The 27422-nt window shown below is 44.8% G+C and overlaps 1 protein-coding gene across 9 annotated transcripts in view; it reads left to right on the top strand.

Annotated features, from left to right (window-relative positions):
* Positions 1-27422, top strand: part of ITPR1 (inositol 1,4,5-trisphosphate receptor type 1) — a 328509-nt gene that overhangs the window by 255890 nt on the left and 45197 nt on the right. For all 9 annotated transcript variants that reach the window (XM_086697546.1, XM_086697550.1, XM_086697547.1 and 6 more), the window contains 8 exons: positions 93-346; positions 6510-6710; positions 8251-8361; positions 10509-10604; positions 13122-13244; positions 14327-14431; positions 17285-17477; positions 23972-24094. In XM_086697546.1, coding sequence (XP_086553672.1) covers positions 93-346; positions 6510-6710; positions 8251-8361; positions 10509-10604; positions 13122-13244; positions 14327-14431; positions 17285-17477; positions 23972-24094 — 1206 coding nt within the window. The remainder of the gene's footprint in view (positions 1-92; positions 347-6509; positions 6711-8250; positions 8362-10508; positions 10605-13121; positions 13245-14326; positions 14432-17284; positions 17478-23971; positions 24095-27422) is intronic.

Here is a 27422-nt window from a genome sequence, read left to right as displayed (position 1 = left end):
CCAGAACTTAGATATTTGAACCTCTTCTTTCATGCAGTGAATAGTACTCCTGAGGCGTGAGCAGCATTGATCATCTCACGTTTGCATTCCAGCCAAAGAGCCCTCAACACAAATAACAGAAGAGGTCCGAGATCAGCTCCTGGAGGCCTCTGCTGCCACGAGGAAAGCCTTCACCACCTTCAGGAGGGAGGCTGACCCTGACGATCACTACCCGTCTGGGGAAGGTGCCCAGGCTACGGCGGACAAGACCAAGGATGACCTGGAGATGAGTGCAGTCATCACCATCATGCAGCCCATTCTCCGGTTCCTGCAGCTCCTGTGTGAAAACCACAACCGAGACCTGCAGGTGAGGCTGGGCCCTGGGAGTTGCAGCTCCTCAGAGCTGCCGGCAGCCTCAGACGTCTCAGCTCCTCTCCCCGCCACCAGCATCCTTGAGTTGAGGACCCAGAATGGTTCTGACATATGGGCAACTGAGGTGTTTGTCTCTCTGTCTTCCACACCATCTCCTCAGGGACAGGAACCAAATCTCTTGTTCACCAGTACAGGTGCCTACTTCGTACATATTTAAATGTGGGTATGTACCTCTGTGTGCGTGCATGTGGTAGCATGCCCCTGTTTGGCACAGGTAAAACTTGGATGGATGGATGGATGGATGGATGGATGGATGATTAAACATAGGAGACTTAGAAAATCTGACACATAGAAAGTTTCAATTAATTTAAGCAATGGTTGGTTGAATGAAGTGGCCTACCAGGGTTTACACAAATCGATGCTCAAATATATGTGTTGAACTGATTATTCCAGAAATCTTCTGTTCACTTTTTTATTATTGTTGGAAAGAAAACAATGGCCAATGTTTATCAGGCACTTAGGGTATGTTGGATACTAAGTGTTGCTGATCCCCTTGTACTTGTTTTACAGATGAGGGAACTGAGGTTCAGGGGACCTAGTTAGGGAGTGCAGAGCTGGGACTTGAACCCAGACCATCTGGGAGATGGTAATGCTCATGTGTTCAAGAACTATGTTAAGATAGCATATTTTCTCCTTTGCAAAGTTTGCCCACCAGCGAAGCCTATATGGAACGGCTAAGGGTGGATTCCAGAGATAAGTTTCTTTTTACTGAATGGGAATAGATCTGTGGAGCCCCTCACTGCTTAGGAGAAGCATGCTAGAGTACCAGGTCCTTGGCCATTGCCTGGTTTTGCTGTTGGCTTTTGGGAAAAACACCCTTCTGTGCCTAAAAGGGATTGAGGATTAACAAGAAAAGTGTGTCTGAACAACTCTGCTAAGATAGAATATTTTCTCCTAAAATAAACAAGTTGGCAGTGATACTTTAGTTCTTTGAATAATGATGGTATGAAAAGAAAATTCTAGTCCACACGTGGCAAGTTAAAGGTGCTGTCTTAAAATATTTGTATTGCTGACTTTATCAGATGATTTGATGGCCTTTCATATGTCACTTGTAGCCAGACCATTCAGGGTCAGGGCCATAAATCCCTCATACTTAAAACTTGCCACAGAGTCTCTGCCTGGAGAAGTTGAGTAAGAAATTACATTGTTACATGGTAGGACAGAATAATGAAATGTAACTGGGTGAAGTCTGCAGTATTAATTACTTCTACACTGGTTTTTATTTTTAATCACGTTGGTCTGAAGAGCCTGAGCTTTGAAAAGGGAGGTGTATCCAAGGTCATCATCAATTGGCCAGATTTGGCCCATATTTAAAACTGAAAGAGTTTTCCCTAACCCCCATTGTCTTCCATTTTGCTGTTCATTCACTTCCTCCATTGACCTTCCCCGCTTGATCCTTCTCTGTGTCTGAGTGTGGGATCCTGGCTGTTATTTTTTTCCTTGCCTGTTGCTCAAATATTCCTACTTTGGACTTGGACCGTGTTGGCCCTAGATCCACTGGCCTGGGAACTGTGTAGCTCAGTCAGGTTGAACAAAGTACTCATGACTCAAAGATGCAGGGATTGGTTATTGTCTCATTGGCTGGTGTTCTTGTGTCTGCAGGCCAGCTCTGTCCTTTCCACCTTCCATACGTACACCATTAGTCACAAGGGAGACTGGCCACGGGAGTGTGAATGACACCAGGGAAAGCCAGGCTGTCCTACCAGCAGGAAAGCAAAGTCATTTGTGGCATCTTTGTGGATGGGGGGACCTCCCTGCTGCTGGGGCTATTTCTAGGCTGAGCTGAGTGGTCAGAGCCCTGTACTGTTCCCCTGTACTGCTGTCACTGGTCTCCACCAACCTCGGGCTACGGAGGGAAGTGGGTTGAGACTGTGCCTGTGCATGTATGTTTATTTCATCATCTCGGTGAATACCTGCTCTGTGCCTGGCGTTGGTGGCAATAGAGACCTCACCCTTTCCCTCACAGACCTGAGAGTCTAGGGCAGGAGCCACCCGGGGAAACCCAAGATTGCTGTGCAGCATGCTGAGTGCTGTCGTGGTGTCATCTTAGGGGTTTTGTGGGTTCAGAGTAGGCAAACCAGCCCCCTTTGCTGGGTCTAGGAAGGCTTCTCAGAGGAGCTCATATCTGCTGAGTCCTGAACTAACACAAGACTACCTTGAGTAAAATCCCTCCACAGATGTTGGAGAGGCCGTCCTGATGGTTCTGGTTTCGCACACCTGTTCTCACGGCCCCCTGCCCACCTCTTGATTTCACGTCTTCACCAGCACATGCACATCCCGCTGTGGAAGCAGAGTAAGGCTTTCATTGCTGGAGTTCAACTGGAAGTCATCACAGTTTCTATTTTTCACCTTAGCTCGTCACAAAACTGCTTTGACCTAAGGCCCTAAGAACCCCATGGGCAGAAGGACATGTTAATGAGTCTGTTCATACACTTGATTCTCCAACACATTGCTCTATGGAAAACAGTAGTATTGAGTGAAAGGGGAGTATATAGTATATTTTAGTGTGTGTGTGTGTGTGTGTGTGTGTGTGTGTGTGTGTGTGTGTGTATTTTTTTCTTTTTTTTAGTCTTAGCAACTTAAAAAAAAAAAGTCTTAGCAGCTTAATCTTTGAAAGTATCATAAAGATTATCCAAGTCAGTGGTGTTACACTTTTTGGTTTTGGCCACAGAATCCTCTGTTTAAGATCTTATGCAGAAATGTAGTAAGTAAAGCAGATGAAAGCCAAACTTCTCTGTTCAGAGTAGAAACTACAGATGACAAGAACTTTCCTTTTCTCCCTTACCTACCAGAGCCCTGAGAGGCAGGGCATTCTGGGTTTCCCCCAGAATCCTATAGGGCCCAGTTGGAAAACCAATGATCTTAAACCAGTGGTTCACAAGGATGAAGGTTAGAATCATCTAGAGATGTTGATAAAATTACATTTGTAGAAATCTTGTCCTCAAAATTACGGTTTTGAGCGGGATTCAGCTACTCTGAACACCACCCTGTTGGCTGTGTTCCAGACCAGATGGTGGATCTCTGGGTCACGGTTTTCTTGTGTACCAAAGGGAGGAGAAGACATTCTCATGAGGACAGAATGATAGCCTCCCTGGTATAAACAAGTGGAGATAAACCCTGAGGAGAAGGAATCCAGCCTTTTGAATTTGCCCAGCATTGCTTGTCATATTTATAACCTTAACTTTCCTGTTGGTAAATGCTCAGTAGAGATAAGGCCACTGTGTTTGGCTTTGCCAAACAGGCAGTGACTGCCTTAAGCAAGCTTCATTCACATTAGTAAGAAACTTGGTGGGAAGGACTATTCTTGAGCCATTTTGCCTGTGCTTTTGAACCTTCCCCTGAAAGGTTGGCTTTGGTTTTCACCTGGGTTACGGAATGCAGGTCTCTGGCCACTGACAGCTGTGTGAGAACAGACTTGAAGTCTTTCATTTCTTAATTCACACATATCGACTTGGCCCCTTGCCCTCCAAGGAAGACCACAGAAAGAACAGGTCTTCTCCAGCCTAAACAAGGCAGGGTACTGTGCACTAAGGGTGAGATCTATTCCCTGAACATGGAAACAGTCCCTGTGAGCCTCCTAGTGAGTGACACCCATCTATTTTTGTAGAGGACAAAAGGAAATGGATCAGAACTAGGGAAGGAGACATTGTGGCTCAACACCCTGCAAAAACCATGAGCTATGGAAGAGGCTTTCAAGAAAGGGCAGCCAGCTGTCTTCATGGGGAGTTGAAACATAACAGCCTTGAAGACTTCCTAGGTCTCCTTTCCTCCATCCCTTCAATTTAATTCAGATTATTTTAGCCAGTGTTGATGAAGCACCTGGCATGTTCTGGTCCCTGTGCCTGCTGCCAGGCACCCCGTGCTGTCAGCATGGTCCTGGGCAGAGCTGACAGACATCTCTATAAGCACATCACAAAGTGTAAGGAGGGCCAAGAGAGGTGTGTGCCATTTCTGATCTTGTTGGAGTCAGGATGGAGACTCAGACAGGCTGCCTGAAACAAGTGACTTGAGACCCCATCCTGAAGGAAGAGGAGTCATCAGGGTGGCAGGCAGAGAGAATAGCGTGGCTAAAGCCCCAGAGGAAAGAGAATGAGGAATACTCTTAAACACGAGTTTAAGAGGCAGATGGCCTGGAGAGCCATGCTATGAATTTCAGCCTTGGACAGCCAGGCTGTTTCCTGTTCTCTTCCTGAATACATCTGTATTCCTCTCTGCATGATAAGGGGCTCAGCTAGGCCCTCTAACAAGTAGCACCTTCCCTGAGTAGCTGGATCGAGGAATGGCTGTGGGACCCTACTGTGGCTTTCCATGGCCCGTAGAAAAACAATCCCCTTATGAAAGCCCACCTGGTTCCAAATCATCTGTCCTTTGCTCCACCGCCCTTCCAGACCTGGAAGATTGTTCAATTTTTAGACTAATTAGACAGACGAGCATAAAGGACTAAAGTTATGTGGGAGCTAGGGGGAAATGGTTAGTTTGATGGGTCAAGCATTAAACTTTGTTACCAGCTTTTAATCTGTATATTTATATTTTAATTTTACAAGGAATACTTGAATAGGGTCTTTCTATAAAAGTTTAGATATAAGTAAGTATTTAGTTAAAAAGAATTGTCCCTCTCCCCATCCCTACCTCTCTACTCAGAACTATTGTTGGTTTGGACAACAAACCAACTGGTTGGTTGTATCTTTCCAGTCATTCTTCTATATTTTTGGATGGGAGCAGTGTATACATATTAATTTGCTATTTACCTTCTAGTTTTTTTTAACTTTTAACAGTATGTCCTAGAGATCTTTCCATTTTGGCAGATATTGACCTCGCTTGGTGTTTCTAAATTGTAATAGTAAATGATGTTGATATGCTATAATTTATTTACTCCCCATTTGATGGGCGTTTAGGTTTCCAGTTCTTGACTATTATAAACAGTGCTATAGTGAACTTCCAATACATACTTTGTGAATAGAAGTCATTATTTTATAGAAGTGGAATTACCACATCAAAGGTATCTTTGACTTTTATTTTATCTTTTGTTTGTATCTTTTTATATAGTACCAGTCATCTATGGTAAATGTAACTTTTATAATTTTGCTTAAAAGAATATTTGCAGTTAATTTTTGCTTCTTTTTAAGAAGAGTCACTGACAAAAATCTCCTCTTCATCAAAATAGACTCTGCTTTGTGAGGTGGTTGAATGTGGTTTACTTGATTTTATGGAGGAAGTACCTGCTCTTACATCTCTTGTTAACATGATCTGTTTATCTGGAGAACATATATTTGGGCACAAGCTCACAAACATTTACTCATTCCTGCCCCTTCCTTTAAGAATTAATGGAAATTGGGGCGCCTGGGTGGCGCAGTCGGTTAAGCGTCCGACTTCAGCCAGGTCACAATCTCGCGGTCCGTGAGTTCGAGCCCCGCGTCAGGCTCTGGGCTGATGGCTCGGAGCCTGGAGCCTGTTTCCGATTCTGTGTCTCCCTCTCTCTCTGCCCCTCCCCCGTTCGTGCTCTGTCTCTCTCTGTCCCAAAAATAAATAAAAAACGTTGAAAAAAAAATTTTTTAAAAAAGAATTAATGGAAATAGCCAAAAAAAGACAACATAGGTTCCTGCCATGGCAGTGGGCTCAGGTCAGCTTATGACACCTTATTTTGTGATGAGCCATCCCCAGTACTAGGCTGTAGGCATTCAGCATCCAGACTACACCATCATCTTTTAAACATAACCATTGCCTCTTGAAATGTCAAATGCCTCTGAACCTAATACTTGCTGGGAGGAGCATTGCCTGGAGTGGGAAAGAGAGAAAGGAGAACTCTGAAAGGCTTTAGGCATCTGAAGTGGGCTGTCGAAGAGGACCCTTCCTCCCCCAGCATCACATAGAAAAGCACCTTGGAGAACAAGCTCCTGTGTTTGGTGGCCATTGCCATAGATCAAGTCCACAGTTGACCATCTTGGGGGCTCTTTTCTCTGGTGCTGCATCTCTCTTCATAACTGCTGATCAATTCTGGACATCAACCAATTAGATACTAGCAAAATGTCACTATGTATGACCTTTTCCCTCTTCTCTCCTATTTTGCTGCCCCGATGCTGGGGACTGCCCAATTGTAGAACTTCCTTCGTTGTCAAAATAACAAGACCAACTACAATTTGGTGTGTGAGACGCTACAGTTCCTGGACTGTATTTGCGGAAGCACTACTGGAGGTCTTGGTCTTCTCGGGCTCTATATAAACGAAAAGAACGTAGCCCTTATCAACCAAACCCTGGAAAGTCTGACTGAATACTGTCAAGGACCGTGCCATGAGAACCAGGTACCTCCATTTTTATTTGGGGGTGGGGAAAAAACAAAGTTCATCATTTTGGAAATGTTATTGACAGGAACTAGTTCAGAAGTCACACAGCATTTGCCTATTGGACTAGGAGGTCACAACAACTAGAGATCTTTTTTCCAGCAGTCAAGAAGGAGCTTTGGTGCTTTATTATGCTTCAAGATTTGACCTAACCACAGGCATTGGAGGACTTATCCTTGGTCTCCATGCTTGGCTTGGCTTGGCTTGGCTTGAATGTCCAAACTTAACTAACTTGACTAGAGATAAATAATAAAGTTAGTGTTAAATTAAGACACACAAGAACTGGGCTCTATTTTGAACACTAGGAAAGCTACTTAATGGAAAAAGATTGAAACCTACCTAGAGAGAGAAACCTTACTACACACAAGACAGCTTGAAAACAGTATGAGAAAATGTTTGGTTGAAATTTAAACACCACATTCAGAGAAAAGAATGAATGACCCATTAGTCTTGATTTTGGCCTCTCAAGAAGTAGATTTTTGGAGGGGAACCCAATGGTTCCTAGAGTAAAACTGTTGCTTTTATCCATGACATATTGCAAACTTTGTGAGTTTTTGCATTGATACTAGGATGATTATGATTTTTAACTCAACCGAGCTCTGTCCTGGGGGATAGATGGACCCAGAAATTGCCAGTCCTAAATCCAGTAGACAGGGAAGGTGTGATACGCTATGTTACATGGGGAACAAGGCCAGGACCTTCACTCAGGGGAGAAAAATGCTTTACAAAAGGGACAACCTTTTGTTTTTCAAACACACCTGGTCATAGTTGGCTATAAGTACCAGGCTCACTTGTTGTTGGATCCACTTTCCTTGCCTGGTTCACTGGTGAGACAGATGGTATAGTCAAAGTTAAAATGAAAAGGAACAAAAAAAAAATTACAGCAGGCTTGGAGGAAAAGGCTTTATCTAACATCTAAGTGAATTTCCTTATAACCTCAGGTTTGCTTTTCTGCCAAGCATGGGTCTGTCAAAAGGAACATACTAGAGTGGATTCTGTTGCAAATGGGGACCTTACCTGGAGGAAGATGATTAATCTTGGTATTGTGTGAATTAAACAGGAAACTTGCTTTCCAGGCTTAAGTCTTAAGCAAAAGTATGCAATACGAAAGCCGAGTGATGTAGAGAGAATGGAACACACCTTTAAAGGGGAAAACAGGGCTCAGAACTCAGAATCAGTCACACACTGTATTTTCCCTTAAGAACAAAAGCCAACTGTATTGCACTATTTGGATTAGACACGACTAATTTATCAGTTACAGTGCATGGGGACTTTCCTGCTGTTTACTGTTAATTCTGAAACTAGCGATTTTCATCTGTCTTTTATTTTTACCACTTTCTCACGGAAAATTTGCAGCTCTCCCCTAGAGACATTACTAGGAGTGGCACGCATTGTGTTGAAATAGCAGTTGAGCCTGTTGGCTTTTGACATCTGATTTATGACCAGCATTTGTGTAAAGATCTGTGTATGTGTGTGTTTGTGTGTGTGCGTGTTTTCTCAGAACTGCATAGCCACCCATGAATCCAATGGCATTGACATCATCACAGCCCTGATCCTTAATGACATCAATCCTTTGGGAAAGAAGAGGATGGACCTTGTATTGGAACTGAAGGCAAGTAGGAATTGAAAGCAAAAGACAGGAGCATGTGAAAATAGTTACTTTGTGTTTTGCCTCAGCACGTGATATGGTCAGTGTTATGAAACTAAATACAGTTCTCTTAGATAAGTGAATGGTCCATGTTATAAGTTCTGACTGAAATGCAGAACTTCAGTCTGGCCCTCCAAATAAGAGTCTTAAGACAGGATACTCCTGGGGCACCTGCATGGCTTAGTTGGTTAAGTGTCTGACTTTGGCTCAGGCCATGATCTCACGGCTCGTGGATTCGAGCCCTGTGTCAGGCTCTGTGCTAACAGCTCAGAGCCTGGAGCCTACTTCAGATTTTGTGTCTCCCTCTCTCTCTCATTTTCCTTTCCCCACTCATGCTCTGTCTCTCTCTGTCTCTCAAAAATAAAACATTAAAGATTTTTTAATTAAAAAAATAAAGACAGGATACTACTTCTGATGTTGCTTTCTTAAGCATACTCCTCAAAAAACAAAATAAAACCCTCATTTGTACCCAGAGCTTCCAAAGATTCTTTAAGAGTCCAAAGATTAAACTTGCAACCTGTCTTGGTGTCTAAAGTGTATTTCAAAATGTGTTGGCCTCACTGAGCACGTTTCCTTTTTAACTGTTCCCATGTTGGGTCATGTTGAGATCCGTCCTCTATCTTACGCCCATATGCAACAGGGAACTTTTTGTCATCACCACAGAAGAGCCTAGAACTGCAGGGTTTAGCTCTAAAGCTGATCTGTATTGATTGCATAAACAGTGTCATAGGAAAGAGAGGTCATTAGGGAAGATGTTAACACAGAAGTCCACAGGAATTGCACAGTTATTTTTATTTTTCCTTCATTGTTTAGAGCTGAGAGTCCAAACGGATCATTGATTTGGGTGTATGATTTAAATGGATTTTTTGTATGTGAGCTATTTTTACTTCCTTTGACAAATTGTGTTGTAGAATTGACTTGAACATTATTCAAGCTCATGTGCCGGGCTCCCATTTATCAGAATGTATATAATGAGAGCCTGAAATGACCAGAATTTCATATGCTACTGATCAGCGTTTCAGTGACTTTTCCAACTAATCTCGTAATCTGTGGATTATGATAGAAATGTGTGTGCTCTGAAAAGCCATCAGTTGGTAGCACAGCATCCTGATTGAATTGCTGTGACCTGTACTTGGGGAGGAAAAAAATACTGCCCTCTCTTAACACAGCATACCAAGAACTTTACAATCCTGTACACAAAGAACCATACAGGTTATCCTAGGCTCAGTCCCTAAAATGAGGTCAAGCCAAGAAGTGCAGGATGTGGGCATGTGAAAACTCTGATCTAATGGGAAAGTAGGATTTGGCATATATACGGTTCCTTTGGGTCACTTTTGTTAATTGCTGTCGGCTGTGCTCCAGTTATAATATTGGGGGTTATGAGAACTGATAGCATTATTTTTAAAAAGGGAGGAATTACCTTAATTGCCTGCCTCCTCTGCCCTGCAAGGCTGAATAACAAGGTTTATAACCACACCTGCCCTGAAGGCATCGTGGGTCTATATAGCAGATTCTTTCCAACCACAATCACCATGAGAGTGCCAACACACACCCACAAGACCCTTAAATTTCCAATTTTGGGGCACCCGGGTGGCTCAGTCAGTTGAGCATCTGACTTCGGCTTGAGTCATGAGTTTGAGCCCCACATCAGACTTACTGCTGTCAGCATAGAGCCCGCTTCTATTCCTCTTTCCCCTCCCCTCTCTCTGCCCCTCCCCCCATTTGCGCGCACGCGCGCGCGCCTTCTCTCTCTCTCTCTCTCTCTCTCTCACTCTCTCTCACCCCCCCTGTCAAAAATAAATCAACATTTAAAACAATTTCCAATTTCCACCAAGACTTATATAAGGTAGCATTAGGGAGAAAGTATGCCCAAACAACTATGTTCCTCTTTGACCCAAATCAGAGTCCACGGACATGGTTTTGGGGTCTGTAGTAGCACGTTCTCTGTTGCATACAGGTGGTTTTTGCTGTCCTAGACCCACAGGTCTTCCATGGGATAAAACGTCCGTTTAGCCAGGATGCAGGGTTTGCACCGATGGGGCACACACGTTCAGGCCAGTACCCCCATGCTGCTCCTCTCCATTTCCTCCTCCCTTTCTTTGTCCAATTAGAACAATGCTTCCAAGTTGCTGCTGGCCATCATGGAGAGCAGGCACGACAGCGAGAATGCAGAGCGGATACTTTACAACATGAGGCCAAAAGAACTGGTGAGTTGGATGGCTGGTCTCCCAGCCATGACTCCATGCAGAGAGTCAGAACAGCATCTGTGGCAGAAAAGGAACCTGCTTCCTTGAGCTTTCTTAAAGATGCCACAGATCACAAGTATAAAGACAACATTGGATTCAGGTCTACGACTCGGCTGGAAAAGTGAAGTACTACTTTGAATAAGTGGCATCTGCCCTCTCCCTGCTGCATAGCTGCCAGTGGCAGCCACCCTTGCCTGTTGTCCCTCCTGCAAGATGGTGCAGCGAGCAATCTGGGGGCCTGGCTTTCCCTTTCTGGTGGCTCACCTTGGGCAGGCTCCTGACCGCTCTGCACCACAGTTTCCTCATCCCTTAAAGGAAGATGATGATGTCATGCAGGCCTGAGGGCTGTCGAAGATGAGACAGTTCGCATCAGGCCCTTAGCCCAGTGCCCAGTGCCCTCCGTGACTTGTAGCTCCTTCCCCCTCCTTCGTTCTTCACTGCTGCTCTCTGTACCTTGTCTGTGTCCAGAGCTAGAGAATCCCCGTCTCTTCTGGCTGCCAATAGTTTGGGCAACAGAAGAATGTTTGTTGGGAGCTGATGTTCTGAGGGCTTTTTTTTTTTTTTTTTTTTTTTTTTTAATATATGTAGGAAAAACCAATCTTGCTTATTTTTGCAGGGTGATATTCACGATGGGCTGTGACTTCCAGGGCAGGGGTTAGCACTACAACCTGTGAGACAGGCAGCTCTCAGAGACCATGAGACGGGCTGAGGAGAGAACTCTATTTGGACTTCTTCCCACACAAATAAACTGTAACCGACAGAACTAAATGAGGGCACTAAAACTTTTCTCTCGCCTGGTGACCTGTGTGCGCTGGGGGCCAGGCTAAAGTCCCTTCATGTATTCCTTGAAATAAAGTTAACAGTGAGCCCAGCTCTTTGATCTCTGAGGTCAGGAGTGAGTTCTCAGCCTGAGATGGATGTCCTCCCCGAGTTTACATAACAACTTATGTAACAGGCTTGGGGGGAGCTCCAGGTGTCCCTCGTGAGTAGGACAGAATAACTTCGCAGAGACCCCATTCCAACTCTCATAGACCAACAACACCCCCCTGCCTTGATGGGATTAATGTCAGCCCCCAGGGTCACGCATGCCACAGACTCCTGGGATGCCCCCTTGTGGTTGGGGAACATCATTCACAGCTCACAGGAAGTCAAGGGCTTGCTGGAACAACTGGGTTCTAAGAATTCACATAGAAGGGAAACTAATGTCCAGGACACTTCTGCACATATGTGCATGCATCTGTGTGAATTCTGGCACTCGTTCCATGCAACATGTTGTCTATTCAATTTGGTATTAGAACTAACAGGAAATCGAGCTCAGAGAGCGGGAATCTCAAGGATCTTTTCTCCAAATTTATTTTTCAGGGCCTGACCTGGTATCAGTACAGAAATGTACAGCCCTCTGCATGCTTGGTCTTGGATAATGAGAAATAATTCGGGGTAATAGCATTGTGGCAATGCAGGAAGCTGAAATGCCTTCTGAATCATTAAAGAAAATGATTAATTTTCAGTTCAACTTAGGGGTTGAAGGCATTTTGTTCTTATTCTTTGATTAAATCTTGAATGATTTGTTCATTTGATAAACATTGGCCAGGCCCTACTTTGTCCATGGCGTTTTTCTGGGCACCGGGGAGGGATTGAGAAACGAGGAGACCCAGCCCCTGGGCACTGGGTGGGGCACTGAGGTAGGTGGGAGCAGTAGACAAGTACAAAAATGTACTAGGGAATGTGCTCTGAGCGTGAAACCAGTGACATGCATGGGTCCTCTGGTAGCACATTTGAGATCAAGTCTCAGCTCATTAGCCATATGATTTCAGGAGTGCCTCTTTACTGCCCTGAGTCTGTTTCCTCATCCATAATAACTGGGAATTGTTGATATTTCATAAAATGAGGATGAGTATTAAATTCCCCAAAAGAATGTTGAAATACTAAACACAGTGTGCTTGGCACGGAGAAAGGCCTGAGTAGATGTTATTTGTTGATGGTGTTATTTTTACATGGAATAGGGACAGAGAAACGTAGATGGGAAAATGTGGAATTGGAGATGACAGTTTGGCTAGCTCTTGCTAAAGGTTAGTGGATTTCCTACTAGTTGTCCCTTGAAATGGCAAAGGTCGGAGGTTGGAGAAAGATGGTAGGAGGGAATGTGGAGATAGGAAAAGTCTGGCTTCTTGTCTACATTTGTGTCATATTTTATTGTTTCAGGGAACTTCTATAACCATTGTCTCCTTCTAAGGAGACATAATACCTCTTGGTCTAGTTATAGCACCGGGGTTTAATTTCTTATGTCCGCGGAAGTTGATTGGTAGAGACTGCCCGTGACCGTGTTGAGAAGGATTCTGAGGCTGTGTCCAAACCTGATAGGAAGCAAATGCTGAGCCTGATGAGCACTGTCTGCCCCAAGAGGGCAGACTCTAAGATGGCAGTCCTGTGTGGGTCTTCCTTGAAACAGGGGCTTCCTTTGTTTGACCACTCTTACAGGTGGAAGTGATCAAGAAAGCCTACATGCAAGGCGAAGTGGAATTTGAGGATGGAGAAAATGGTGAGGATGGAGCTGCCTCCCCCAGGAACGTGGGGCACAACATCTACATATTAGCTCATCAGGTATGACCTGTCCCTGGGTCCCCGCGTCAGGCACGGTTTGCCTTCACTGCCAGAATTCCCAGCAGAATGTGCGCTTCAACTTGGTTCTCCCCTAAGGGTTTAACCTGGGGCTGTTTGTATTCATGGTGATGTGGTTCACAGGTACTCGTGGCAGCCTGACCCAATGTCCCGCGTTCCAGGGCTCTTCCATTTTCCCATGGGAGGGTCGTGTCCTTGGAAATCCCCACGTTTCTTAAAAGCCTTCGCACTGAGCCTTGACACTTACATAGTTTATGACTGTGTTTGGAGACAGTTGAAAGGAGTCTTAGGCTTTTCATAAATATTGATGAGTCTATCTTAACAATCTAAGAAATAAACCTCAGCTGCCTTGCCTCCTATCACGTTTAAAAATCTTTGGGAACTAATCTGTCATTATGAGTTCTTTGTGTTTGCTTTTGGGGGGTGGGGGGTGGGGAGTAGTAATTCTTCCTACCCTGGCACCAGAATGCCCTGTTTCATAACTCTCTTCCCAAGTGTCTGGGCTTTTGAAGATACTTTCTTTTTCTGGAGGCTGATATGCCTTGAGCTCGCTGATGTGTGTGGGCAGCTTGTAACTCTGCTGCAGGCTTGTGCTTCCTGTCCCTTTCACCTCGCTGGGCTAGAGGACTTAGGAATAAAGCAGTAACAGTATTGGGTGGGATGGTATGCCCTGCTATGGCGTGCTGGCAGAAGAGAAAACCATCTCCTGTCCCACGTCTGTTCCACTACCCATGTTTTGCCACTCAGTGGGTTTCAGAACTTTCTGAGTGGAGACCTGTGTGGCTGTACAGAAAACCCCATCTCTCTCCCACGTGGCTGAAGAAATTGGGGGAAAGTGGGACCTCATGTGGGCATGAGCTTTCTCCATGCTGTTGTCCCACGCTCCCAAAATAGCTGCTGTGCAGAGCATACCTTGACAGGATGTAGTAAACCTCCCGCCATCTTTGCCCTTCAGCTTACCACTGTGTATGATGCATTCTTTATGCCCCACAATAGAAAGGGGCGCACGTGTGCCCGTCACAAAGTGACAGTGACTCCCCCCGTTTTCTGAACTTGTGTTCTAGTTGGCTCGGCATAACAAAGAACTCCAGACCATGCTGAAACCTGGTGGCCAAGTGGATGGGGATGAAGCTCTGGAGTTTTATGCCAAGCACACAGCCCAGATAGAGGTAAAAACAGAGGGAACTCAGGGCTCGGGCCTGTGTTGAGGGCCTGCATTGGGCTCTGCCCTGTGCTGGGGCTGGCACACAGTCATTCGTCTGAACAGCAACGTGTTGGTTATGCATTCTGACAAGGCTGTGAGGACAAGTAGAAAGTATTGTAAGAAAGTCCAGCAGAGGGACCTGCTATGGATTGTGCTGGTCACAGAGGCCTTTTCTGAAGAAAGGCATTTAAGCACAGACCTTAGGAAAAATTGGATTGAAGCAGGCAGAGCTTGGAGGGAAGAGCTTCTCACACCTGGGGAATAACGACAAGTGGAGGCCCTGAGGAGGGAGACGCTAGGGGAAGACGGGGAGCTGGAAACCGGTGACCAACACAAGGTCCGAAAGGAAAGACCGGTGGCTCTGGGCCCGCAGAATCCTATCCACCATCCTTTTGAGAAGTCTGGATTTACTGGCAGAGCCATGCAGAACTGAGGGAGAGTTTTACAAAGAGGAATGGTACAGTCAGATCTGCATTACACATGCACACACACACACACACACACACACACACGCACACACACCCCATACCTTACTGATCCTCTGTGAACTCAATGGGGCTATCTTGCATTTTGCAGAGAGGGAAACTCTGAAATAAGACTCAGAGAGGTTGTGTCATTTGCCCAGCTAGCAGTGGCAGAACTGCGGTTGTAATCCAGGTCTGGCTGACCCCAGAGCCTGTGGGTGCATTTTGTTACCTGCGTTGAACCCAGACTTGTGTCTCCAGGCTCTAGGCAGTGAGGCATGGTGTGCCTTGTTTGGCTAACAAAGAAGTGCACAGATTGAGGATCATTGCTGGAACAGCGATTTTGAAGGGCTAACAGACTCCTTTGGGCCATATGAAATGTTCAGGATGGAGACTTTTTAAGAATATATTCTTACCAAATGTATCAGGTGTCTGGGCTGTTCTAATAAAATGTGTCATTTTACTGATGAATTGACCATGGCAGCGCATGTGGGCAAATACTCTTAATTTATTGTTAACAGTGAGAAGCTTGATGGCAGCCCTGCTCTGTCCTCTGGAGCCCTTAAAAGACAGGCTTCAGGTGTTTGCAGTGTAGGATGTCAGAGCTCCTTGGTTCACTGGAGAGAAGACTGAAGCTTGATGAGGTTCCGAGGCATGAACAAGGTCACCCAGGCCTGTTAGAGCTGGGGAGATTGAAGTGTGTTCTCCTGACTACCGGTTGTAAGTCTCCTGAAAAGGAGGTGTGGACAGATATGAAATGATGAGGAGAAATGGTCAGGCGTGGTGTCCCTCGCTCTCAAATCCCACCCTTGGCTAGCCACCCATTTCTTCCAGTTTCCTGAAGAAGTTACCTGTGAAAAGCTGGAAAATACCCCATTACTCCCTGGGGCTTCCTCATAGAGTGCTTTGATCATGGGAGTTAGCCTGGGTGTGTCTGGAGTCTGGGACTTAGTTCTTGTCAGGGGGCCTCCAGTGTCATCGTCCTTTCCCTCTTGACAACAAAAGCACTTCTCACATCATAGTCGTTCAGCTTAGGAAGATCCAGAGGACACTTGACTGCACAACAGGCACGCTCCAGTACAGACTCAGTCCCTGAGCCTATCCAAATAGAAGCATCACCTGTGGGCAGGTTCCAGTCACCAATCCTCAAACCACAATTCCATTTAAATGAGGTTGACTGAAGAACCAGAATCATTATGACAGTGAAGTTTCCTGTAACCTGATCTGCAGCTAGATTGGGGAACCACTGGTCTAAAGATCGTGCCTCCCAGAATTTATAGAGGTAGGGCTATGGGAACCTGTCTCATGTCTGAGAGAGTTTTCCACTACAACTGGACCTGAGTCACTTCCCTTGCTGTGTCAGGGAGCAAAAGTGTTGGAAAAGTGAGAACCAGATCTTCTTGTAGAGGGCATTGGCCCTCACCTGACTTCTCCAGCCTCTGGGGTGAAAGAATAAAGAGAGGTCATGCTCCTGTTGTACCACAACCTGTACCCCTTTTGAAATGCCAACTCCCCAGGATGGTGACTAAATACAGTGTCCTAGAATCTGCACAATCCTGACCAGACTACCTCCTGTCTGGAGATTGAGCCAGTCTAGGAAGGGCACAGAGAAAACCTGTAAGGTGTCTACTCCAGGGCTCGACATAGCTGGTTCAAAGAACAGTAAACGCTGTGCCAGTGTTAAATGGCCGTACTAGTTCATACCCTGTACATCTTAGATGCTGTGACATCATAGGAGGCCAATGCAACTGGATAAACCAAAATTCTCTTTTTTAAAGTTCCTATTTAGGAGAAAAAAGAAAACACCTAATTTTGCCATCAGAGAAGTTTAGGAGAGGTTTGCACCACAGTCTGGTGCTGTACTGTCCAATATAGTAATCATTAGTCATGTGTGGCTGTTTAATTAAAATTAAATACTCAGTTTGTCAGTTGCACTAGCCACATGTGCCAGTGCTCAATGGCCACGTGTGACTAGTGGCCACCTTTTGCACGGGGCAGATGCTTAGATATAGAACCATTCCATCATTACAGAAAGTTCTATTGGACAGCCCTAGTCTAGAGCCTCATTTGGTTTTATGCACAAAACACAGTTTAAATTGAGACAAAAGTTAATCACAGTAAAAGCAATGGGTCTCAGCTTAAAAAACAAAACAAAACAAACAAAAACTCTTCTTGGAGACTTGCCCAAACTGTTTTTTATATAAATCTGAGAGACACAGCCCAGTCTGAGAAGGCTCCAGAACAGGTTCGTATTATATTCAGTCTTGAATACTGAGCCCATGACCGATTGCAGAGATCCTCAGTGAAAGGTTTTTGAAAATGACCGTTAAAGCTCCTCTATTTTTCCACCCTAGATTGTCAGATTAGACCGAACCATGGAACAGATTGTGTTCCCTGTGCCCAGCATATGTGAATTCCTAACCAAGGAGTCAAAACTACGAATATACTATACTACAGAGAGGGATGAACAAGGCAGCAAGATCAATGACTTCTTCCTGCGGTCCGAGGACCTCTTCAATGAAATGAACTGGCAAAAGAAACTGAGAGGTGGGTCAGCACTGCATCCACAACACGTCAGAGCGATGTCCTCCTGGGGTTTCAGAGACCTCAGCTTGATGGTGGTGGGTGTGCCTCCAGTTGGACCAGAGCTAGAATAATTTACAGTACTTCTACCTCTGAGCTCCGGGCAGACCTAGATACCTTTGTAGCTGATCAATGGGCTCTGGCCTTGGGGAGGCATCTCCCCAGAAAAGTCTTCCTTCATTCACCATTTGATTTTATTTGATTGGAGAGCTCTGTGGAAGACTTTCAGAATGTCGTTTTTTGGTATCTTGATGTAGAAAATAAAAGGAAGGGAGAAAAAGCAAGGCTTTGAGCTCTCAGGATGGTGCACTTGAGCAGGAAATTCAGCCAGCTTGACTGCTCATTTACTAGCTCACCTGCTCTGAAGACACTGGTCTCTCCCTTTTACAGGTGTAGCTCAGGTTTTAGACTCTACTGTAATCATTTTATAGGCAGTGGAATCATTTGCCACATAAGACGCATCGTTGCTCACCACCTAGTCCCACTGCGATGCCTGGCCAGTCGGGCTGAAATAACTCATTTAAAACACTTTTATAGGGCTGTCCCAGAGGGCTTCTCAGCTCCTGGTTTTCATTAGGATTTTAATGGGATCCTTCAGTACTGACAGTACACTCCGCACCAACTGTTGTGACCAACTTAGAAAGGACTGTGCTTTATTTCTGTCTGTTAGTCAGGAGCCAGGTTTTTTTATTTGAAACCCTGGATTCCAGCTACAGTTGTGATCTTTTGGGCTCTTTGTGCGGGGCGGGGCTGCGGGAGTGGAAGCGGAATTGGAGGTCAGTTTCTGGGAGCTTCTGTCCTCTTCCTGCCTCCCACCAGCTTGAGCCAGAACAGACCAGCCTTCACTGCATGCTTCTTTCACTTCACCAGTCTTCTCCCTACCTCCCTGCACCCCTAGGTTTGGCCAGTGGCAAAGAGGGTTGTGCACACACGTCAGCCAGAAGACCTGTTCTCATCACACCCCCACCCCACAACATTCTCACTCATCTCTAAGGCTACCTCATCATCCGGCACTTTCGAACTTAGAAAATGTTTCCTGGGGTGCGTCTGGCTGGCTCGGTCAGTAGAGCATATGATTATTTTAGGGTCGTGAGTTCAAACCCCACATTGAATGTAGAGATACTCAAAATCTTTAAAAAAGGAAGGAAGGAAGGAAAGAAAAAGTAAAGAAAATGTTTCCTGGCCACACCCATTCCTTACCCAGTCCCATGCTGGGTGTCTGACGAAGAGGCCAGGAGGCCTTTAGAAGACCAGCTCGCATGTTCTCCTTGGTAGGGACTTCAGAAGATTTAGGGTGCACTTCTAACCAATATCAGTGTGTCTTTCATCCAGGCTCCTCCAGCTCAAACGCCATGAGTAGCCTTGAACACCCACACAACACAACGCTTAGGTGAACACAGAAAAAAAATAGCAAAGTAAGATAGGCATAGACCCTATCCACTTTGCACTCTTGTGTTTTCAGCTCTTAGCCTCACTGGGGTGGTCTGCGATTCCTGCATCAAGGGATAATCCTGAATCCCCGTATCCAGACCTCCACCGTAGTTACTAGAACTGTGACTTTGCTCTGATCATTGTATGGGTCTACTAAGACTGGTCAGGTATATTCATTCCCACAATTCTGGGAGCCTATGAAAACATAGAAATACATGCTAGGCTCTCCAGGAGGCTTGGGAACCGACAGAAGGGTTTTCACCTTTTCTTGTGAGGATAGATACCTTGTGATCGCTCTTTATGAGACGGTTGTCTTCACGCAGGCACAGGAGGAAGACCTCAGCCCCAAGAGGTGGGGGAATCTCATTTCCATTCCGCTTCTGCTCCCCACTAGTTGTGTGGCCCTGAGCAGATGGCTTCACTGCTCCCAGACCCGCACCTACAAAGTGGGGAATGAAGATTGATTGACTCATTGATTGTGGAGTGCTCACGTCATCATCCTTCGATGTGTGTTGCATTGTAGCTAATGCCTCCTCTTGCTTAGTCTGCCTTTGTTTCAGTATAGCTTAAACACAGCTATAGTTGTCAACTGAAAGATTTTAATTGGCTTCAAAGCTATCTGCTGATAAGAGAGAAATTGAAAACAGTAACTGGATGAAACATGATATGCGTATTTAGGGAGGGGAGAAATGCCCTCGTTAGAAGTGCAATTAAAATGAAAAACACTCTTCTCTCTTACTAGCCTGTTTCTCTTCTAATAAATCTGTAGGAAGAAAATTTCTGCTTTATTCATGAAGCTGCTTTCCCCTTTCCTGAAAGTGTCACAGAACCACCTGTGCTTTGGTACATCTGGAGCTAGGGCTCAGATGTAAAGTCAAGTCTGTCCCAGGCTGCTGTTGCTTAGTAATTTCTTCTGCAAATCTTATGATACTCAATTCCTATGGTCTCCTGAAGCCCTCTTCGCTGCTCTTTTCACAGAACATGCACATGTGTGCGCGCGCACACACACACACACACACGCACAGCCCGTTCGATGTGTTCACATCCTTTCTCACCCGTGCCTCTCTGACACCTTCTCCTGAAGTTCCCAGCCCCAGTGAAGTAAAACTCTGGGCTCAGAGAATGAGAAGATCATGAAAGGGGAAACAGAGGCCCGGTTACATATGCTGACGTATTCCTGCGTGGGGTTTTCCCTCATGGTTATCATACCCATCCAAATAGAGCTGGGGAATTCTGGAGTCCCGGTCCCCGAGCACAGCCCAGACACAAAGGCTGGGGAAGAGGGTTACCACATGATGCCCTGGGGTTCAGTAATTTAGACTGACCTGCCTAAATGGGATCGTGGCATTCTGTGTTTTTACTGTGAGGTAGTAGGTATATCCACTCAGCCAACTTTTACCCATCCTAAGTAGAAAACATGCTACAGAGTACAGCAGGGGGGGGTTCATCGGTGTTTAAGCTGTGATTCCTTCCTGTGTGAACGTACCATGTGATGGGCGCAGGCAACGCAGGCATATTTTTAAGTAGCTATAATTGAGCCACCTGATGATGAGCAGGACTGTAATTAAGCAGTGACACGCCATGGAAGTATGGGAAAGGCAGCCTTCTGAGAAAAGGCGGGATCTGAACAGCATCTGGGAGGATAGATAGCACTTGGATAAACACAAGCCTGAGAGTTTGGGGAGAGGGAAGGTGTATTCATTTCCAATTGCTACTGTAACAAATTACCACAAACCTGGAGGCTTACCATAACATACATTTACTATCTTACATTTCCGGAGGCCAGAACCCTACAAAGGTTCTCCTCAGGCTAAAATTCAAGTGTTGTCAGGACTATCTGCCTTCTAGAGGCTCTAGCTTTTTCCACCTTCTAGGGGCCGCTTTTGCATTGTTTGGCTCTTGGCCTCTTCCTCCATCTGCAAAGCCAGCTGTGGCCAGGAGAGCCCTGCTCACACTGCAGGACCCTGTCTCTGACACTCCCACACCCTTCCTTTGCTTGTAAGCATGTTTGTGATTATGTTGGGCCCACTGGATAATTCAGGATAATTTCCCCATCTCCAGATCCTTAACTGTATTACATCTGTGGAGTCCATTTTCCCATGAAAGGTAACATATTTATTGATTCTGAAAATGAGGATGTGGACATCCTTGGGGGGGGGGGAGGGCTGCTATTTTCCCATCACACAATGTACATTAGTTGCATTATATTGCTGTATGACAACTTACCTCAAAACTTAGTGGCTTAGGGGTGCCTGGGTGGCACAGTCGGGGAAGCATCCAACCTCGGCTCAGGTCATGATCTCCTGGTTTGTGTTTAAGCCCCACATCGGGCTCTGTGCCGACAGCTCAGAGCCTGGAGCCTGCTTCAGATTCTGAGTCTCCGTCACTCTGCCCCTCCCCCTGCTTGCACTCTGTCTCTCTCTTAAAACTAAATAAACATTAAAAAATGAAAAAAACAAAAACACTTAGTGGCTTAAAACAATAAATATCTATTTCCTCACAGTTTCTCAGTGTCCTGAGTTTGGGAGTGGCTCAGCTGGGTTGTTCTGACTCAGGGTTTCTCATGAGGTTGCGGTCAAGATGGCAGCCAGGCCCTCCTCATCTGAAGGTTTGATGGACCTGGAGGACCCATTTCTCTGCTCACTCACGTGGCCATTGGTAGGAGGCCTCATTTCTTGTACACCTGGGCCCCTCTGTAGGGCTGCTTGAGTTCCACACAAAATGGTGGTTGGTTTCCTCAGAGCACACGACTGACGAGAGGTAAAGGAGGAAGCTGCAGTGCGTTTTATGACCTAGTCTCAGGAAACACGCCCATCACTTCTGTACTGTCTTAGAAGTGGTGACTAAGTCCAGCCCACACTCAAGGGAAAGGGGATAAGCTGCACCCCTTGAAAAGGAGAGGATCAAAGACTTTGGGGACATATTTTTGAAATAGCACGGGGACAGTGCACAGAGGCTCAAGGTACCACATGCATTCAGGGAGCATCACTAGACTGGGATGTAAAGGTGGCCTATCTGGAGAAGAGAAGCAGGAGAAAAAAGAGTCTGGAAAGTTAAATGGGATCACAGTTTCATGTGTAAATAGAAGACAGTGCATGTCAAGGTTGGTCTCTAAGTATCTTTTTGCACCTGGATAGATACTCAGTTGATTTGAAGGACTGAATATTCATCATATTCAGAATGATACTACAGTTCAAGTGTGTTAGCTTTATAAATACATGATTTATTTGTGAGCTGCATGCCATAGTTGAGGGTCATTTATTACAATTAAAGCATCCTACAGTGGCTGCTCTTATATTTGATATTAAGAGCCCCTCTGAAGAGAATTTTGGCTTACATAGACCATTACTGAGCTTTGCCATTTCCTATTTTTCTTTTACTCCGTACGAGCTTTTTACAAATACGCAAACGTGGAGAGGGCATTATAAATTCCCATGTACCCACCGCTCAGTTTCAACCATTACCAACCCTTTGCCATTCTTGCCACCCAGCTCTTCTGGAGTCTACATATCCAGATCAGAAATGGGCTTCATTCCCAGAAGAAACACTAGTATCTATTGTTTCCAGGGCAGATGATTTGTCATCTTAAATTTGTTTCACCACTTTGCTTTTAAAAAAAAAAGTTAATTGTTACTGGAGGTTGACTGAATTCTAGTCAGCTCCTCTTCTGAATGTTGACATGAGCCACTTACCTTTGTCCTTGTCACTAGCCCCAAAGGATCACTGACCTGGGTGATGATATCTCCTCCATAACTTCCACCCCCTGCTGGGCCTCAGTTTCCCTCATTTGTAAAAGGAGAGATTTTTAAAGTAGATGGTGCTTGTAACCCTAAAACTCTAGACTTTGGAAATATTTCCTGTTTCCCAAGTACAAACATGAATTGAGCGATTATTAAATTACCCAGGGCTCTGTTTAATTGTGGCATAACTTTATTTTGGAGAGAAGCTTTCAAAGACTTGGCTGCTGCTCTAGGCATCATTATAGGGCCATTGAATATGTCATTGGCTGCTGTCCTAAAGTTAAGTGATGACTTCATTGGGAAAGAGAAACACACCATAGAGACCCATTCTCCCATACTCCATACTTGTTTGGAGGGAGATAATGTTGAATGAGTCTACCTATTAGAAACTCTGCTTCTGGCATGGAGACTGAAATTATTCCTACCATATCTATATTTGAGCATCATCCGAAGTATAAGGCACCACTGGAAAAGAATTCAGTGGAAAAGGAAGCACCACCACACACAGTGTGGCCAGAGGCCTGTTGTTCTAACACTGAGCATGCCCAGCCAGTGTGGTATTGCCTGTATAAGATGGCAGCAGTATGGAAAGTGTCTCTCACCTATTAGTGATGGCTTTGGTACCACATCCTCTCTCCATGGTAGCCTTTGAGAATGGGAGCTCTGCTGCTCACTTCCCGAGTCAGCAGCTCCCTGCCCCTGGCTTGATCATCAGACTTGAGGAAAAGGGCAGATGGCTCAATGTCAGGCAAAGGATCTGTAAGTTAGTGGAGGATTTTGAGCAAGACAGGAGTATGGAAATGGTAGCCACCCTAGTCTGGAGCCCAGCTCGGCCAATTCTGGATGCTCTGTGTCCCTCCAACTGGAGCCCCACACTTCTAAAAGGCTGATTAAGTTCTTGGGTCTGTCTGAGCATCTCCTCTGGTCCCAGATTCAGTGGTTGATTGAGGATTCAGTGCATGAACTCTGGACAACCCCCAGATTCCATAACTGGTGGTATTGACTGGGGCATGCAGGGTTTTTAGATGTTCCAACTTTTCTCCTTTTCTTTGCTTCCTTGACCCCAAATACATCTTCTGTTCCAATAAGTACTCCAAACAGAAATAAACCAATCTGATGTCGTTGTGAGCCTGTGAGTCAACCTCAAAACAAATGATCATTTTTCTTACTGTTGTGGTAAAAACTAGGAACAAAAGTGGGCTTGTGGGGCAGAGCGGGAGGAAGGGCCAAGTGGGATTCCCAGCGTTCTGAATCGAACCTTACATGGTCTGGTCTTTGTTTTCACAGCCCAGCCCGTTCTGTATTGGTGTGCCCGCAACATGTCTTTCTGGAGCAGCATTTCATTTAACCTGGCTGTCCTGATGAACCTGCTTGTGGCGTTTTTCTACCCATTTAAAGGAGTTCGAGGAGGTACCCATATTTTCTATTTCAAAGAAACTACTAGAAGTAGCAGGAAGGTTATGACTTGCATCTTAAATATGATCCCTGGAAGTATTGGTGCAATATTACGGGATCTCAGTTACCCATTTTCAGACAAGATGGGATTGCAGCTTTTACCACAGATTTAGTTTTAAATCTCACTTAAAACAATATAAATTTTGTGTCCACATTTATCTAGCAGGAAAAACCGAGAAGAAGTTGTACACTCCGAAACCTGTAAGAAATAGTCTCAGTCAACCTCCTTGTTTTAGATATTGGGAAACTCTCGTCTCAGAGAAGTTGAGAGATTTAGCCAAAGCTGCACAGCTAGCTAGTGGCAAGGCTAACCCTAGAACATAGACATTTTGATGTTCAGTCCTGTAGATGATTTTCCCCATCCCATATTTAGAGAATTAATTTCAAACTAAAGAATTTGTAAGGCATGTCTGGAATTTTTTTTTCTTTTTCTTTTTTTTTTTTTTTTTTTTTTTTTTTTTTTGGCAGGGGGCTTGATGAGACGGGACTTGAATGACTAAAGACTGCACCTCCTTGGATGGTTAGGCTATTAAGAGCTCTATGCCATCATTCTCGCAGTAGAACATGTCCATGATCTTTATGGATATCCTCCCCAGCCCCTCTCTCTTTCCAGTCCCCTGCCATGTACATTCTACATATTTCTCTGAGAACAGGCAAACAAGTCAGGAGGGCCATTTATTTTTCTCTTTGTGGCTCCTCCATTTGCTTGACAGTGTTCTAGAGTTATTTACATTTGCGGGGTTCTGGGGCCCAGCAGAAGCCCCTCTCCTGTTATACATCCATGGCCCCTTTTCTGACACGTTGTACAGCCTCTTGAGAGATCTCTTTCTCAGCTACATTTTTCATCAGACCTACCTGGCAGATTGTCTCATGTACATATGTAACAACTGACCAGTAGCCACCTTTTGTGAAATACAGGGAATGGAGCCCAAAAGTAAGACACCAAAACAGTAGAGCAGTTCCAGGCTTAGCTCTTGAGCCTAATAATGCAGATGGGTATACATGATGAGACAGCATGTCTATACTTACAGTCTATTTAAGGTCCATTTTGAAAGTGGTAACTTGTTCTGTGATGCTTAGGTATCCAACATACCCATTTGAGGAGTTAGCTTTTCTGCTTGGCCTTCAGTTACCTTGAAATCCTTGTTTGAGTGATTTCCACCCCCCACCCCAAAAGCACTACCTAAACACAAGTCTGGGGGTATTTTCCTTTTAAGTGCCATGTCAGGGATCATAAACACCCCTGTGTGAAAAGATTCTGCAGATCCACAGAGCTGTGAGGTTTGCTCGGAGAGGACATGTGCTCAGCCAGGCTGCTGGTCAGTAGAGATAAGAGCGTGAAATAGAGTGACAGAAGAGCTTTGCCCTCTTTCCATTTCAGGAAAGTTGTCATGCTTATCATCACTGATTCTTCAACCATTACCTTGGATGTGTTTTCCTTTATTCCCCATTTCTTTCACAACACTTAAAATTAGCTTTTATTATACACCTTGACAATTTTCTTCATTGGTCGTTTGTGGAAACGTTGAGGACCTTGTCTGAAGGGAGGCAGTTGACAGCTCCCCTCCCCTTCCATGGTAAGCCTCATCCAGCGGAATACTTGATCTACAAAGTCCAGAGTCACCATCCAGGCCTGACTCTGCCACTCATTCACCACGTGACTCTGGGCAGGCAGCTTCCATTAGTCTTCCTTATCCTCTCTATTAAAAGATACTTAAAATGACCCAGTAGTTGGGAAACCTTGGTGTGAATTGGGGAATTGCCGTGTGGTTCAGGGAAAAATAGTGGTTGACCCAGTCAGGATCTCGGGGGCATCCTGTTTCCCGCCCATACAAGTTCAAGACCCAGTGAGGAGATGATTGTTAAAAGTCCCTCCAATTCTACAGTGGTGATCTGGTTGATCCGTAGTAGTTGAGACTTTCTGTTTTGGCAGTGCGGGCTTTAGAAACTTCATGTGGACGGATTAAATGGAAAGGCATAATTAGATCTCCCAGGAAAGAAGGAGATTGATCTGACCTCAGGAAGCCTTTTCCATTATACAGTGACTGAGCTCACTTCCAACACATCAATTCACTCTCAGATTTATTTTTCTCTTTTGTAAGACATGTTGGGGGCATCTTCTATGTTCACTATTAACCATCTTCAAGAGGAGGGGTGTGTTAGGCCTGCCTTGAAATAAGATCTGGTTGGTTACCTGAAAGTATTTCTTTGAGATGAGTATTTGTTCATGTTGAACCCTAAAACCAGGATTTCCAAAATGTCCCAGTTGAATGTCCCCCCCCCCTTTTTTTTTTTATGAGTGCTGATATGGCTCTGTGGCTTATTAGGCCTCTGGCTGCCAAGAATACTGGTGGCCTTAAAAGCTCCTTTTCAAAAGTATCCTTTTCCCCCTTTATTTTAGAACTGATGAGTCACACAGCCTTTGGAAAGCATGAAACCTGGGCAGATTCACATTGTTTACTGAACTTGTGAGCATGCTACTATGATCAAAGCAAATGTATTACTGCCTTTTAAACTTTTTCATTTTTGAAAGTTTCAAATATACACACAAATAATAACAGTTAATTCACTGCCATGTATCTGTTAACCCAGCTTTAACAACTACCAACATTTTGTCAATCTTATTTCATCTATTCTCCAACTGTATTTTGAAAGATTTTAAAGAAGTCTAGACATCTTGTTGTTTTGCCCATAAATATTTCAGTGTGCATCTCTAACTTCTAAGAATATTTCAAAATATGTATAATTACCATAACATTATCATATCTAACAGAACTAACAGTAAATCATGTAATAGCCTGTCCATATTCATGTTTCTCCAATTGTCTTAAAGATGTCTTTCTATAATTGGTTTTTTAAAATCTAGCATTTTTTAACACTGCTTTTATAGTCGGGAGACAACAGGTTTTTATTTTGGCCTCTTCAGGATTTAGGTACATCCACTGTACTGGTCCCATTTATTATGCTGAGATCTTTAGGCAGTTTAAGATGGTGGTTTTTTTTAATTAAAAAAAATCTTTTTAATGTTTATTTCTGAGAGAGAGAAAGAGTGCAAACAGGAGAGGGGCAGAGAGAGGGGGAGATGCAGAATCCTAAGCAGGCTCCATGCTCTGAGTTGTCTGCACAGAGCCTGACACGGGGCTCAGAACTCACCACAAGATCATGATCTGAGTCAAGGTCAGACACTTAACCAACTGAGCCACCCAGGTGCCCCAGATGGTGATTAGACACTTAGAGAAAATGACTGAGACACTTAGAGTACACGGACTGGGAGAAAATATAT

Source organism: Puma concolor, chromosome A2 (assembly GCF_028749965.1).
Source record: "Puma concolor isolate L17-30 chromosome A2, mPumCon1.1.hap2, whole genome shotgun sequence".
Lineage (NCBI taxonomy): Eukaryota > Metazoa > Chordata > Mammalia > Carnivora > Felidae > Puma > Puma concolor.
Note: the sequence above shows the minus strand (reverse complement) of the source record. Positions and strands in the feature narration are given on the sequence as shown.